This window comes from Heteronotia binoei, chromosome 2 (genome assembly GCF_032191835.1).
Source record: "Heteronotia binoei isolate CCM8104 ecotype False Entrance Well chromosome 2, APGP_CSIRO_Hbin_v1, whole genome shotgun sequence".
Classification (NCBI taxonomy): Eukaryota; Metazoa; Chordata; class Lepidosauria; order Squamata; family Gekkonidae; genus Heteronotia; species Heteronotia binoei.
The window spans coordinates 149,083,732-149,099,099 of NC_083224.1; the positions used below are offsets into that span (position 1 = coordinate 149,083,732).

At 40.0% G+C, this 15,368-nt stretch overlaps 1 protein-coding gene across 4 annotated transcripts in view; it reads left to right on the plus strand.

Annotated features, from left to right (window-relative positions):
• The window catches only part of DPYD (dihydropyrimidine dehydrogenase), an 833,908-nt gene that overhangs the window by 730,118 nt on the left and 88,422 nt on the right, over positions 1-15,368 (plus strand). For all 4 annotated transcript variants that reach the window (XM_060232210.1, XM_060232211.1, XM_060232213.1 and 1 more), the window contains one exon: positions 1,306-1,485. In XM_060232210.1, coding sequence (XP_060088193.1) covers positions 1,306-1,485 — 180 coding nt within the window. The remainder of the gene's footprint in view (positions 1-1,305; positions 1,486-15,368) is intronic.

The following is a 15,368-nucleotide window of genomic DNA, read 5'->3' on the forward strand; positions in this document are numbered from 1 at the left end:
TGTGTAATGTAAATGGGCTGTATAGGAAATGTTCTTGTGCATATTTTATACTTAGTCCTTGTTTCTTTTTGCACAGCTGTAGTTTCAAAAGACAATATGTGCTTTTCCCACCTGAACAACAATATGTAAGATAGTATATGACACCATGAATAAAACCTGGATAAGATTACTGAGGGTTTGATCAGCTGTGTGAACTGATTTTACATTGTGAGATGGTGTACGTCTGTGTAAGAAAGAGAATCCTTTAGAGCAATTGGCCATTAAGTTCATATTTCTCAACTTATACTAGATGCCTTGTTTGAAATAAATGTATTTATTTGTTAGTAGAACTTTGCAGATGGAATCTTGCTGATATTTGGATGGTGTACTGTTGTACCAGTTTTTAATATCAAGGGCTGAATCCCCTGGTTCATTTTCCATGCAAGATCAGAAAAAACAAGGTAGGGAGATATTGAAAGTTGTATGTTTCTGATTCAAGTGTGGTGACATCTGAAGCTGTAAGTTATTTTGATTAGGACATGTAGTAATATGTCACCACCAGATCCTAAACCTGTTAATCTTTATTTTATTTATTTATCATGGGGGGCACTTCTTAAAGGTCATGGCACTCTAAGAATTTAAAAATCTCTTCAGTGAAACCATAGGAATTTTTGAAATTCCTAGATTGTCATGAAATCATTTCCTGTTCCAACATAAGAAGTGACTTCCATATGCTTCCCTCCATTCCTGTGCCATTCCAGTGAGCAAGGGTGAGGGGACAGGGAACATCACATGGAGGTGTCCTGCCATTACATACTAAGTAGCAACATTAGTTATGTCTTCACATTGGTTGACTGTAGCGAGGAGACTTGCTGCCACATTTTATACAAGTTGGAACAAGACATCTTCAAAGGCAGCCCTATGTAGAGTGTGTTACAGTAGTCCAGTCTGGCGATTAGGTTATCATGGATCAATGTAGCTAGATTAGCAGCATCTAGATAAGGATTCAGAATTCTCAGACAAGTTTCACTAAAATTATGAATTTTGACCACTGTGGTGTCTCTCAAATCAAAAAATGCAAAAGAAAAGAAAATAATGTTATGGAATGCATCTTTCTGTGGAACTGTTTCAGATTATTTTACTCATGGGCACTAATTAACATAAAGAGCTAGGGCAATTAAAGCCATCCATGATTAATTGATGCCTGAGAAAACTGTACAGATACTGACACTGTTGCTTTTGATCTTCTGAGTTCTGAATATTCCATCTTGAATACCAGTAAAACAACTTTCTTATAATAACTTAAGTTTATGTTATCTGTTCTAGGTATGCAGTGCCATACAGAATCAAGATTTTACTGTGATTGAAGATTACTGCACTGGGCTAAGAGCTTTGCTTTATCTTCAGAGCATAGAGGAACTTCAGGACTGGGATGGGCAGAGTTCTCCAACTATCAGGCATCAGAAAGGAAAACCTGTGCCCAAAATTGTTGACCTGATGGGAAAGGTATGTTCTGTACATTATTTTTTTCCTCAGCTGTGAATTCTGGGCCCAGAGACATTTGTCCAATTGACTTTGAGACAAAATGGAAAAGAGATAAGACTAAATACTAAAGGTTTTTTTTTATCTCACTATCCTTACTGTATCACTTCATTCATCCTTTCATCAAACTAAGAAGTGTTTTTTTTAAAAAAAAGTGGAGCTGGTCCATCATCATCTTCTTTGGCAGTAGGAGTATGCACTGCTGCTAAACACCTATTGAGAACGTCTTCTCTTTCTGGGGATTTTCCAGTGCCATGACTGATGAACTCAGGTGCCTTTATGAGACTCCCCAAGTTTCAGATCTTCTGGCACTTAAGCTGTGATTGCAAGTTCCTACTAAAACTACTAAATAACATCTAGTGGGAAAGGGCTGCCTCTGCATCTGGATCTATCACACTTTAGTACTAACTGCCTAGAACCTGTACACGCTGAGAAAGGAAAATATTACATACGATATGCCTGAAGTAGCACCATAGCAATTTCTTTGATTGTTTGATTGTTTTAATATTGCTTATTGTGTATTTTATGCTGTTAGCCGCCTTGGGTCAGCATAGAATGGGCGGGATATAAATATAATGTAAATAAATAAATCCAAAATAAGAGGGGAACCGTACTATCAAAAGGGTTTTGGATGGATGGGGAGGCATGGTACTCACAGTAAGTAAAGAGAGTAAAAATAATAACCTAATACATTATGGAAATTGTAATCCAAGCCATCTTCCCACAGTACTAATGTTCTGCCTTCAGGGATTTTTTTTTTTACATAGGAGACCATTTAAAAACTTTCTGATCTCAGTATTCTAGCACCACATTCCTTCTGAGTCTTCAGTTACAGAGCTGATCTATCTGCACATCCTTGCAGTCCTGACTCAGAGCACAGAAGACCTGTTTGGCCAATCACAAAGGCAATGCTGCTCTTAGATATGCTGGACCCAGGCCATTAAAGTGCTTTAACGGGTCAACATCAGCACTTTGAACTGAGCTCAGGAAGCCAGTTCAGACATCAGTGTATAGTTGTCTATCACCGTACGGTTAGTACTCTTATTAATGCCTTTGAAAATGTCATACCAACTGAACAGATTTAGCATTTGCACATGATCTAAATTTTGAGTCATATTCCCCAGAGGATCTCCACTCCCCCTTTTCACTCACTGATCTAGTGGTTCCAAGAGCCCAGAAAGCAGCCCTCTGAAACCATGTAGGGATTCTCTCCACGTAGCTGCCATACTTAAGCATTCCCAATTTGCAGTAGGATTCCTCGGGGACTGTTGCCAGCTGGAATAAGTTACAGCAGGCTCAGGGTGACTTTTACTTTCAACAAGGAGCACTGTGGTCAGAACTGACTTTTTAATTTGCTCCCTGACGGCTTTTGCTTCTCCCCACTGCTGAGACTAGTTTTCAGCAGAAAACCTGAGCTTTTGTTTCTGGCTTCTGGAAGAGATTTGCTTTGAAGAGTGCTTTCAGTTATACATCATGCCTATTGATTATCCTTCGAAAAATCTAATATAACATGGTTGAAAATGTTGTATAAAGCAAAGATTTACAAAAGAATAGGATTTGGAGTGTCAGATGCCTTCAAATCTCTGCTTATCATTGCCGAAGAGTAGAGTTCCTTTCAGTAAGAGGTTAGAGGGGTTTCTTTGTTCTCTGTGAAGCTCTGAAAATTATAACATTACCTTTCTATTGTAAAGACAATCCTATCACTAAACTCTGGAGAATACAGTCTCTCTCTCTCTCTCTCTGGTTAAAAAATAATAAAGCCATTTCTGTTTCAACTGCTAGCACTGTGTGGTTAAATTTGAATTCAAGAGGTTGTGTACTAACTTATTTTCATATAAACATACATTTAATTTACATATGTCTAATAATGTGCTTGAAAGGAACTTTGGGACTTTCATCTTTTGTCATACCTTTGTATTATGCTAAATAGCCATTGTCAGAAGATATTTTTCACATTGTTTCAAATGAGAAGGGAGGGCTAATTGCAGTTCATATTTTTGCAGCTTGTCACAGTATCAATAATTAACTCTTTATAAGGATATTATATGAAAAGCTTCTTAAAAGAAACATTTAATAATTCAAAGTAATCTTAACATGAGACTGGTGTCTTAAAAGAGGAATGAAGAAAAAATTATATCCAAGGAAGCTTTGTTGTCTGTACTAGAAATTTTAAAAAAACCAGGAAATCAGCAGATGAATGACTTCAAACAATAATTTAATGTTCTTCTCATTTTGCTTTAAGGAAAATGCAAACATTGGAATATTTACCTTTTTTTTAAAAAAAGGTTTGTTTTATCTAAACTGATCAGTTGAAAATAATATCTTAGTCTTGTTTTAACGGATGTTATATTCCTCTATCTTTATAATGTGTTTTTAGGCAGCATTACTGTTTTATTTTTGTGCTGATAAGCCACCTTGAAGTGGGATCTAAACATAAAAGAAATACAAATGTATGTATTTATTACATTTATATGCCACCTTTCTTCTATCATGGCATCAAAGGAAGCGTTCTCAGGAGATGTGTGGTAGTTTCTTCCAAAACTGGAAGAAACATCCCCTTCTTCTACAAAGCTCTGTTTACCTGAAATGGGAAATTTACGTGAAAGTACAAACAGCACTCAAAGGAACAGGATTCCAGAGAGAGGGGCAGGCCAACATACTGGTTCATATTTCCTAAAATCAGTGGTGAAACAAGAGTGCATTTGTTTGACTTTTAAACTTTGGGCAGTGGCTTACAGTGTCAAATAGGAAACAAAGTGATTTGAAATTTGTGGTTAGAAATTAATTTATCACAACTAAATACTACATACTAAATTACATAGCAAATCCATGGCACAGAGTGGTAAAGCTGCAGCACTGCAGTCAAAGCTCTCTGCTCATGACCTGAGTTCAATCCCGGTGGAAGCTGGGTTCAGGTAGCTGGCTCAAGATTGACTCAGCCTTCCATCCTTCTGAGGTTGGTAAAATGAGTACCCAGCTTGCTGGGGTGGAAGTGTAGATGACTGGGGAAGGCAATGGCAAACCACCCCATTTTAAAAGTCTGCCGTGAAAACGTCGTGATATGATGTCACCCCAGAGTTGGAAATGACTGATGCTTGCACAGGGGACTACCTTTACCTTTAAACTATATAATACAAGTGGGATATCCTCATTTTCTCCTATATTCCCTTCCACACACTATTTCTTCTTGCTTTCTTGGCAGTTTCCATATCCCCTTTTCCTTGCTTTCTTGTCTTCTTCCCAATCACCAGCCAACCTTTCTTTTATTTTCCCCCAATCTTCAGGTTTATTATTTATTTATTTACTTTATACCCCATCTTTTTTTCCAAATGGGAGACCCAAAACCTATGAGGTAGGTTAGGATTACAAAGACTAGCCCAAGGTGACCCAGCAAGCTTCCAGGGCAGAGTACAGATTTGAACCCAATTCTACTTTGACAGTGTAACTACTACTCACATTGACTGTTAGCATTCCCTCCTTCTCTTCCCCTGGCAGGTGCTACCTTTGAAAAGTGGAAAAGTGTGTCTAAGCTGAAAAAGTTGCATGGTAGCAAGTCACTCAGATGTATTGTGTGGCTGCTTCTGGTGGGCCCAGCCAAGGTGCAAAAGTTGTATAGAGGCTGCCACTGGACCCAGGAAAGTTGTGTGGTTTCAAGTTGTAGCCACCACTACACTTGTGTGAGATACACTAATTACATTGTAGCAAGCTGCCTTGTGGTTGCTGTTGGGTCTGGCCTGATGAATCTTTCCTCCAGGGCAGAAGGGGGAGGGAAGCAGGGGTAGACTGGGATTTTATTTTATTTGATTTGATTTATATCCTGCCCTACCCCACCGAAGCGGGCTCATGTAAATGTAACCTCCATCCCCTGCCTTTTACTAACAGAAACCAAAACTTGAAGGTTGGCACTACTGTTGTGGTTGCATAGCAACACTCACAATGGCCACTGAAACCTCAGAGGGCATTTATAGTCCTTTTTCGTCTTAACCACCCTAATTAATTTGGTGTCATCTCCAACTTGGCCACCTCGCTACTCACCCCTAACTCCAGGTCATTTATGAACAAGTTGATAAACACCTGTCCCAATGCAGATCCCTGAGGGACCCTGCTGCTCGCATCTCTCCATTGTGAGAACTGAACATTTATTCCTAGTCTTTATTCAGTTTCCAGTCTATAAGAAGACCTATCCTCTTATCTCATGATTCAAAATTTTGCTCCATAAGAGAACCTGTCTTCAATGAAGAACTTTGTCAAAAGCCTTCTGGAAATCCAAATAAACAATGTCTACCAGCTCATTGTCTCCACATGTTAATTAAACTTTCAAAAAAACCTCTACAAGGTTAGCGAGACAGTACTTATCTTTGCAGAAACCATATTTTGGAACTATGTCCCACTTAAAGTGGGACATCATTCCAAAAACATAACTCTAAGATTGCAAGACTCTGTATTAAAGCAATGGGGAAAATCCAAAGAACCCTTGACATTCTCCATGTCTCACAGAACACAATAAATTCTAAGTACACAGTTAATTGCTAATGATTTTCCTAACTTTGTCTTGATTGCTTCTAATAAATTTGAAAGCTTTGCCGGCTCTCAGCCTCTCTAAATATTTAACAGAGTTTATCCAAATTTTCTTCCATATTAATGTATCCCAGGAACATAGGTCATTTACTGGGCTTTTTTTTGGGGGGGGGGGGGTCACTTTCTAGGGAAAAAAGGAGAAATGTTGACATGTTTTTTCCCCTGCAGCTATGTAACCTGTTAATAAAAAAAAACTGGTTAGATTTGTCATACTCAAACATAAAAGGGAATGGGGCTTTTTGTGCTCTGTCTTATCTTTGATATACTTTTTATTGTAAATTAATGTCTATAGAGAAGGTTCTGATTACAAATATACACGATAGCAGATTTGAATACTTAGAAATCTGTATTCTGTTCATAAGTTTGTCATCATTTTTAAATGACTACATGATAGTCCTGACCTGGGTAGCCCAGGCTAGCTTGATCTCATCAGATCTCAGAAGCTAAGAGAGTTGGTCCTGGCTAGTATTTGGATGGGAGACCTCCAAAGAATACCAGGATCATGATGTGGAGGCAGGCAATGGCAAACCACCTCTGAATGTCTCTTGCCTTGAAAACCCTACAAGATCGCGCTATAAGCCAGCTGTGACTTGATGGCACTTTATTTTTAAAAACTTGTAGGATGAGATTGTGTGTGTGTTTATGGTACCTCTTGCATCTGGTAGGTTTTTAATTTCCCCCTTTTCAGGCAAGCATTCTATTTTATGCCTAGCTAATTATACATTAGATATTGTTATTAAAGAGGCCTTTGAATGTTGATATCGACAGATATCTTTTGTTATGACCTGCTTTTATACTGATGCATTTGTGGGATTTTTAAAAAGAACTTTGGGTACCTCCGAGAGTTTCAGACATAACTTTACTAACAAAATGTGCCTTAATCAGAGACCATGACCTTTTCAATTTTCATATGATCCAGGTTCAAGCAGCAGCATGCATGTTCACCCGTTATAATTTCCCTTATAAGTCCTTGTGCAATTCCAATTAACACTGAAAATCACTGGGTTTTGTGTGTTGTTTCTATTGCTGTCCAATGTGCTTTGCATGGTTTCTGTATTCTGATTTTTAAATAAAGAAAGGGAACCATCTTGCAGTTTTCTGAAGATGCTTGAAATATACATTGCAATTTCCAGTATGTCTCTTTTATTCCACCCCAGCCTCTCATAAGTGTCTAACACCTATCTGTTTGATGCAGACTTTGTCAGTACTGAGTGTAATGTCAGGCAAAGTGAGGGAAGACAGGGTCCAAAATATTACAGAGACATCCCGTTTCCCCATTTGTCTGTCTCATTGTCCACATACCTGACATCCGTGTGAATACTGAAGGAAAGAGAGTTGTATGGTACTGAGCATTGTGCCCACTGCATTTTTTACTATTGTTTTATATTAATAATAAGTCACATACTACAAGGAAGAACCTAAATTATATATTTTGACTTTATTATGAGATTCCTGCTTTAAATATCTATATTGTCACTATTAATCAGTACATTCTCTGTCTGAGATACAGCTATAGGGAGATAACCTTATTAATTTCAGTGCTAGAATATGAATACTTAGTGTAAAGTAGTGAACTTTTAATGCTAAATCATCTCACTATCTTCCTGACAACAATTAGACATAATTCTCATGTCTTTCATCTACAGATACCTAAATTTTTATCTTGTACTTCTGAGCAAATGATGGCACTGGAGGGTTCTCTGCTCCTTTCTTTCTTCTTGAATTCCTTCTACTCTACATAAACTAATATATCAAGAGGAAAAGAGATTTTTCTTTAAGCCCAATCAAAGCAAGGGGGATCAGTTTACTTGCTTACTTGCTGGTTCGGTTTCTCATGTTTTGTATATCTGGTTGGTTGTTTAATCTGTTCTGTGGAGGGGATATATGCAACCCTGTGTTTTTTTCTCAAAAGGCCCTGTTCAAAGTATCCCCACCTTCTGAAGCAAGGCAGATGGGTGTGAGAAATAGGATCTTCTGGGTGTTTGCCCCAACACTATGAATGCAGTCCACAAAGGAGATTTCCAGATTCATTCTTTGTTGGTTTTTTAGAAAGTGGCAGGTTTCCTTAAAGGGACTATTTGAGCTGGACAGCTATTTAATAAGTAACTGTTCAGGTAACACTTGTCATTTCAGCACAGAACTCCTGTGAATTGCTTCTAATTAAATTTTGTTTTAATATCAGTTGGTAACTGTTTTAATTTTTATTGGATACTTTTAAATATATATTTGTATACCAGAAGGTCTGATATAGAAATAGCTGCTTACATCTCTTTTGAATCAGTTTGGCCATGAGGTCAGGCAGTAAATCTATAAAATCTTTGATGTAAATCTCTGTCATCATTGGTGTAATGCCATCTAACAAACAATAACTGAGAGCACAGGCTTGCAGTTGTGTTGTGACATCATGATATCACAAGGTAGCCTTCTCAGAAGTGCTACCTGTTCCACGTGCCGAGCAGGAGAGACAGGCACAAATTAGAAGTCTCAATGTGTGGATGAGACGATGGTGTAAGGAGGAAGGGTTTAAGTTTGTTAGGCACTGGGATGCTTTCTGGAACAAGCAGGAGCTGTACAAAAGAGACAGTCTCCACTTGTCCCCAGATGGAACCAGGCTGCTGGCGCTTAAAATCAAAAAGGTGGCAGAGCAGTTTTTAAACTAAATCTTGGGGGAAAGCCGACAGGAGATGAAATGTCTCTGGTTCGGGAGGACTCATCTCAAAGAGATTAAGAGTTAGCTGTTACTTTTCTACTGGGTAATGGATCAGAGTTGTCCACTGAGATGGTGACAAACAGTATGGACTGCCTGCCAGAGTCTGGAAGCGGCAGGAGGAAGGTTGTGGGCCTAGCTTGCCTGGGAAACTATAGATGTTTGTATGCAAATGCTAGAAGTGTTCAAAGTAAAATTGGTGAGTTAGAATGTTTAGTGCTGGGAGAAAACATAGACATTGTGGAAATTTCAGAAACTTGGTGGAATGAGGAGAATCAGTGGGACACAGTGATTCCTGGATTTAAGTTATATCAGAAGGATAGGGAGGGAAGGGTTGGAGGTGGGGTGGCTCTGTATGTCAGAAAGGGTATACGGTCCAGTAGGACTGAGGCCAGAGAGTTAGATTCCCTTCTAGAAATGCTTTGGGTTGAAATAGAGGGCCCAAAAGGAAATTTAACTATGGGAGTTCATTATCGCCCACCAAATCAAAAGATAGAGGACGATTATAATATGATGGAAGGATTAAAGATAGCAGCTAAACATAAAAACTGTGTAGTAATAGGTGATCTTAACTACCCGCAGATTGATTGGGTCAATATGTGTTCTGGTTGAGAGAAAGAGATTGAGTTTCTTGATGCTCTCAATGACTGTGCTATTGAGCAGATGGTCTCACAACCTACCAGGGGTGGGGCGATCCTGGATTTGGTCCTAAGTAATGCCCAAGACTTGGTGAGAGATGTAAAAGTGATCGCACTACTTGGGAGCAGTGACCATAACGTTATTGATTTCACCATTTGTATAAATAGAGAGTTGCCCCAAAAGACCGGCACAACCACGTTTAACTTTAAAAGGGGTAAATTCTCTGAGATGTGGAGGCATGTGAAGAGGAAACTGAAAGGAAAGGTAAATACAGTCAAAACCCTTATGGAAGCTTGGAGGCTATTTAAAACTACAATCCAAGAAGCTCAGATAAAATATATACCACAAGTTAGGAAACGCACAAACAGGTATAAGAAAAGGCCTGCATGGTTAACAAACAAAGTAATAGAAGCTGTAAAAGGTAAGAAGGACTCATTTAAGCAGTGGAAAGCTAGACCAAGTGAGATTAATAAAAGGGAACACAGGCTGTGGCAAACCAAATGCAAGACTGTGATCAGGCAGGCAAAAAGGTACTATGAGGAGCATATTGCAAAAAACATAAAGACGAACAATAAAAAAATTCTTCAAATATATTAGAAGCAGGAAACCAGCCAGGGAGGCAGTGGGGCCCTTGGATGACCAAGGGGTAAAAGGATTACTGAAGGAGGATAGGGAAATGGCTGAGAAGCTGAATGCATTTTTTGCCTCCATCTTCACTGTAGAAGACGAGAGCCTGCTCCAGAACCACTAATTTTGGAAGGGGTGTTGAAAGACCTGAGTAAGATTGAGGTGACAAGAGAGGAGGTCCTACAACTGACAGAAGAATTAAAAACTAATAAGTCACCAGGTCCGGATGGTATACATCCAAGAGTTCTGAAAGAACTCAAAGTTGAACTTGTGGATCTTCTGACAAAAATCTGTAATCTTTCATTGAAATCTGCCTCCGTTCCTGAGACTGGAAGGTAGCAAATGTCACCCCCATCTTTAAAAAGGGTTCCAGAGGAGATGCGGGAAATTACAGGCCAGTCAGTCTGACTTCAAAACCGAGAAAGTTGGTAGAAACCATTATCAAGGACAGAATGAGTAGGCACATTGATGAACATGGGTTATTGAGGAAGACTCAGCATGGGTTCTGTAAGGGAAGATCTTGCCTCACTAAGCTGTTGCATTTCTTTGAGAGGGTGAACAAACATGTGGACAAAGGGGACCGAATAGATATTGCTTACCTTGACTTCCAGAAAGCTTTTGATAAAGTTCCTCATCAAAGGCTCCTTAGAAAGCTTGAGAGTCATGGAGTAAAAGGACAGGTCCTCTTGTGGATCAAAAGCTGGCTAATTAATAGGAAGCAGAGAGTGAGTATAAATGGGCAGTCTTCGCAGTGGAGGATGGTAAGCAGTGGGGTGCCGCAGGGCTCAGTACTGGGTCCCATGCTCTTTAACTTGTTCATAAATGATTTGGAGTTGGTAGTGAGCAGTGAAATGGCCAAGTTTGCAGATGACACTAAATTGTTCAGGGTGGTGAGAACCAGAGAGGATTGTGAGGCACTCCAAAGGGATCTGTTGAGGCTGGGTGAGTGGGCGTCAATGTGGCAGATGAGGTTCAGTGTGGCCAAGTGCGAAGCAATGCACATTGGGGCCAAGAATCCCAGCTACAAATACAAGTTAATGGGGTGTGAACTGGCAGAGACTGACCAAGAGAGAGATCTTGGGGTCGTGGTAGATAACTCACTGAAAATGTCAAGACAATGTGCGATTGCAATAAAAAAGGCCAATGCCATGCTTTGAATTATTAGGAAGGGAATTGAAAACAAATCAGCTGGTATCATAATGCCCCTGTATAAATCGATGGTGCGGTCTCATTTGGAATACTGTGTGCAATTCTGGTCACTGCACCTCAAAAGGATATTATAGCATTGGAAAAAGTGCAGAAAAGGGCAACTAGAATGATCAAAGGGTTGGAACACTTTCCCTATGAAGAAAGGTTAAAACGCTTGGGACTCTTTAGCTTGGAGAAACGTCAACTGCGGGGTGACATGATAGAGGTTTCCAAGATAATGCATGGGATGGAGAAAGTAGAGAAAGAAGTACTTTTCTCCCTTTCTCATAATACAAGAACTCGTGGGCATTCGATGAAATTGCTGAGCGGTCAGGTTAAAACAGATAAAAGGATGTACTTCTTCACCCAAAGGGTGATTAACATGTGGAATTCACTGCCACAGGAGGTGGTGGTGGCTACAAGCATAGACAGCTTCAAGAGGGGGTTAGATAAAAATATGGAGCAGAGGTCCATCAGTGGCTATTAGCCACTGTGTGTATATGTTTGTGTGCGTGTATATATATAGTGGTGTTTTTTTGGGGGCCACTGTGTGACACATAGTGTTGGACTGGATGGGCCATTGACCTGATCCAACATGGCTTCTCTTATGTTCTTACTTTGAGATATTTCACAATTTAGCCCTCAACATAGACATCTTTAGCAAAACCAAACAAAATATGTGTCAAGGGTTTGCCATGAAAGGGTTACTGATCTACTGTACTTGTCTTTCTATTGCATATTTTTACAATTGTTGTTATCTGTTTCTTCACATACTTTGCACCTGCTAACTAGGCCCAGATATTGTGTCTGGAGTCCACTGCTTGGGAACATTGTATCAAATCCACAACCTTGGAGCTGATGGGAATAGAAACCAGAAGTCCAAAGCAATGCTTGGGAAAAGTTAAGGCGGGGGGAGGGGAGCTTGTGCTATACCTTTTGCTAAACCTATATTATTGCTGCCTTATTGATGAATGCTAGTTCTGATTCAGACACCCGTCTGAGGCACATCTCACCTGAAATTCTTAATAAATGGAACCTTTAGAAATACTACAGGCTTATTATTTACTTAGCGGGGGAGGCCTGACAATATGGTAAGTTCAGCAGCATTTTTGCTATCTTATTCAGCAAGGTGGAGAAATGTAGAACTGGATGATGATCTCTTGTAACCCACAAAAAGTACTTGTACAGAAGAACTAGAGGATACAGCTGTACTGTCTAAGAAGGAGTGAAGAGGTTCCCCCCCCCCAAGAAAGGACGTAATCTTTAAGCTTTTCAGGAAGGTTCAAGAAGTAGTCTGATCAAAGTGTGTGTGTGTTTAAGTATTTTTCCAACATATCTGCTAAAGGTACTGCATTCCCTACAGTACAATTTGATCGATGTGTAGTCACTATCTAGTGCTGTCTTTTGCTTCCAGGAACCTTTCATTGGTTTGCTTACTTGATCTTTCTCTGGGGACTCCGTGCAATTACGTCCAAGAAATGCACTTGTGTCAGCTGGTTGCAACAAAAAGTGTTCCAATGTATCAGCCTTTAGTGTAATTTCACCTATCTGTCCATGTACGAAACAAATTTCATACCTTTCACAGTGGCCAGCATACAAATGACATGTAAATAAAGCTTGCTTATTCCTCTGGCAGGCATTCATTGTGTAACTGATCAGAAATATACAACCATGGCATCAGTTTAAGCTTACTACACTGATATTTGTGAGGACTACAGACAGTATCAAAATACTTTGAGTGCTGGGAAGATTTATGAAGCTAAGAAATTAATTAATTTAATAATAGGTAGGAAAATAGCATAGATTCGTTCCCATTCTGTCCTTTTTATTAATTGGTTTTGGGAGGAAATCTCACAGTTTTGATTATTGAGTGAAAAATATAAGTAGGTATTCGAACAAAGATCATTTTTTAAAAGGTACTGAGGAAGAAATGATCAGCCACTCTTTATATGCCAGAAGGGAAAAGAACTTTCTTATCATTCTTTGTTAGTTTGGTTCTGTAATTTAACTTTGAGACAAGCATCCTTACCACTTTATTGATTTTGATCAATGCTGGCTGAGCTTGGAAAACCACTCTAAGAAGCAAACTAATCTCAGTATTTCTTGTGAAAAGCAGCCTTGGGAGGGCTTCAGTTTTGAGTGGAGGTGCTAAACCCTTTCCCTGATGGCCATTCAAGTCACTCCCACAAGCTGATTTTCCAGCTGAGGGGTATTGCTGAATGCTTGAGTAAACATGCATTTGGAACTTTACTGTAGGTAAAACAGCTTTGGAGAGGAGGGAGTTTTGACAAGAATAGGGCCAGGGAAGAGCTTAAGAACCTCTTCAACTCTGATCCTCTCTTATGACTCATAGCCATGGAAGCAGAGCCATCTGAAGCTGAATCCATCAAAGATGGAAGTCCGGGGCTAGGGGGGTGAATCCAGGTTGAGGAATTCCACTTCTCACTCTTGACAGAGTACAACAAAATGCACCTGCGGAGCAACTGGCGGAAAATCAATTGCTTGTGACAGGAAAACATAAGCCTGGGGGTGGAGCAACACTAGTGAGAAATTGGTATTGTATGAAGCCAAATGGATAGGAGCAGGAGGAACCTGCCCAGGCCATCGATAGCTTTCCTCCAATCCCCAGTATTTCCTGGTCACATGGGTGGGCTGGAAATGGCATCCCTCTGGTTATTTAAAGAGGGCCTAGAAGTAGGTGAATGCATACTAGAACAACTGTGAGTTGAAATCAACGATATTATCAAGGAAGAATGTCCAAAGGCTATTCCTGCAGCGAAAAGAAATTTAAAAACTTCAGTGGATGACTTAAAACTCTTAAAATTGCTAAAGGTAGACAAGAAGCAAAACCAAAATGTGAATGAGAAGTCTAAATATGGCATTCCAGCAACCTGTCATAGAGACAGAGAGAACTATTATTATTACCAGAGTAAAGAAACAGACAGTGTTACTGATGTAACAAACTCAAATTTGAGCAGACTTCGGAGGATGGTGGAAGACAGGAGGGCCTGGCGTGACTTTGTCCATGGGGTCGCAAAGAGTTGGTCTTGACTGTGCGAATGAACAACAACAAAAAGAAATAGAAGAGAACAGGGCACCTAGGAGGAACTCATTTGCATATTAGGCCACATCCCCTGACATCACCATTGTTTCAGATAGGGCTTTTTTTGGGGGAAAGCCCAGCAGGAACTCATGCAAATGCCACACCCCCTGATGCCAAGCCAGCCAGAACGGCATTCCTGTGTGTTTCTTCTGAAAAAAACCCCTAAAAGAGAACAAGAAGAAGATCTGCTCCTCATGATCTTAGAATCAAAGGAAAATTTAAACCACAATGAAAAGGAAAATTTAAACCACAATATGGAAATACACTAACTGAACAGGACAAAATAAAGAAAACCTGGGAACAATATACTGAAGAAATACACAGATGAAAGGATAACAGATTCCTTTAGGGTTGCCAGGTCCGATCGAAGAAATATATGTGGACTTTGGGGATGAAGCCAAGAGACTTTGGGGCCGGAGCCAGGAGCAAGGTTGCGGCAAGCTCAATTGAACTCCAAACAGAGTTCTGGTCATCACATTTAAAGAGACCACATTTAAATGCCTTCCCTCCATTTGGAAATAATGGAGGATAGGGCACCTTTTTGGGGGGGCTCATAGAATTGGATCCCCTGGTCCAATCTTTCTGAAACATGGGGGGGGGCGTGTTCTGAGGAGAGGCACCAGATGGTATGCTGAAAATGTGGGGTCTCTACCTCAAAGAACAACCCCCCAGAGCCCACAGATTGATTCTTCATTATACCCTATGGGAACCAGTCTCCATAGGGAATAATGGAGTGCCCAGAAGACATTTCCATCCCACCCCCATCCCACTTTCTGATAATCCTGAAGTGGGGGGGAGGGCCTCCAAACTGGGGGACTCCCTGCCTCCAACTAGGGATTGGCAACCCTAGATGAACAATCTCTTGATGTAGAACCTGCCATTTTAGAAAGTGAAGTGAAAGCTGCAATGAGAGCAATTGACAGAAACAGATCACCAAGAGCAGATGGGATATCAATAGAGCTATTTCAAGCTACAGAAACCAATCCTTAAAACAAATATGCCAAC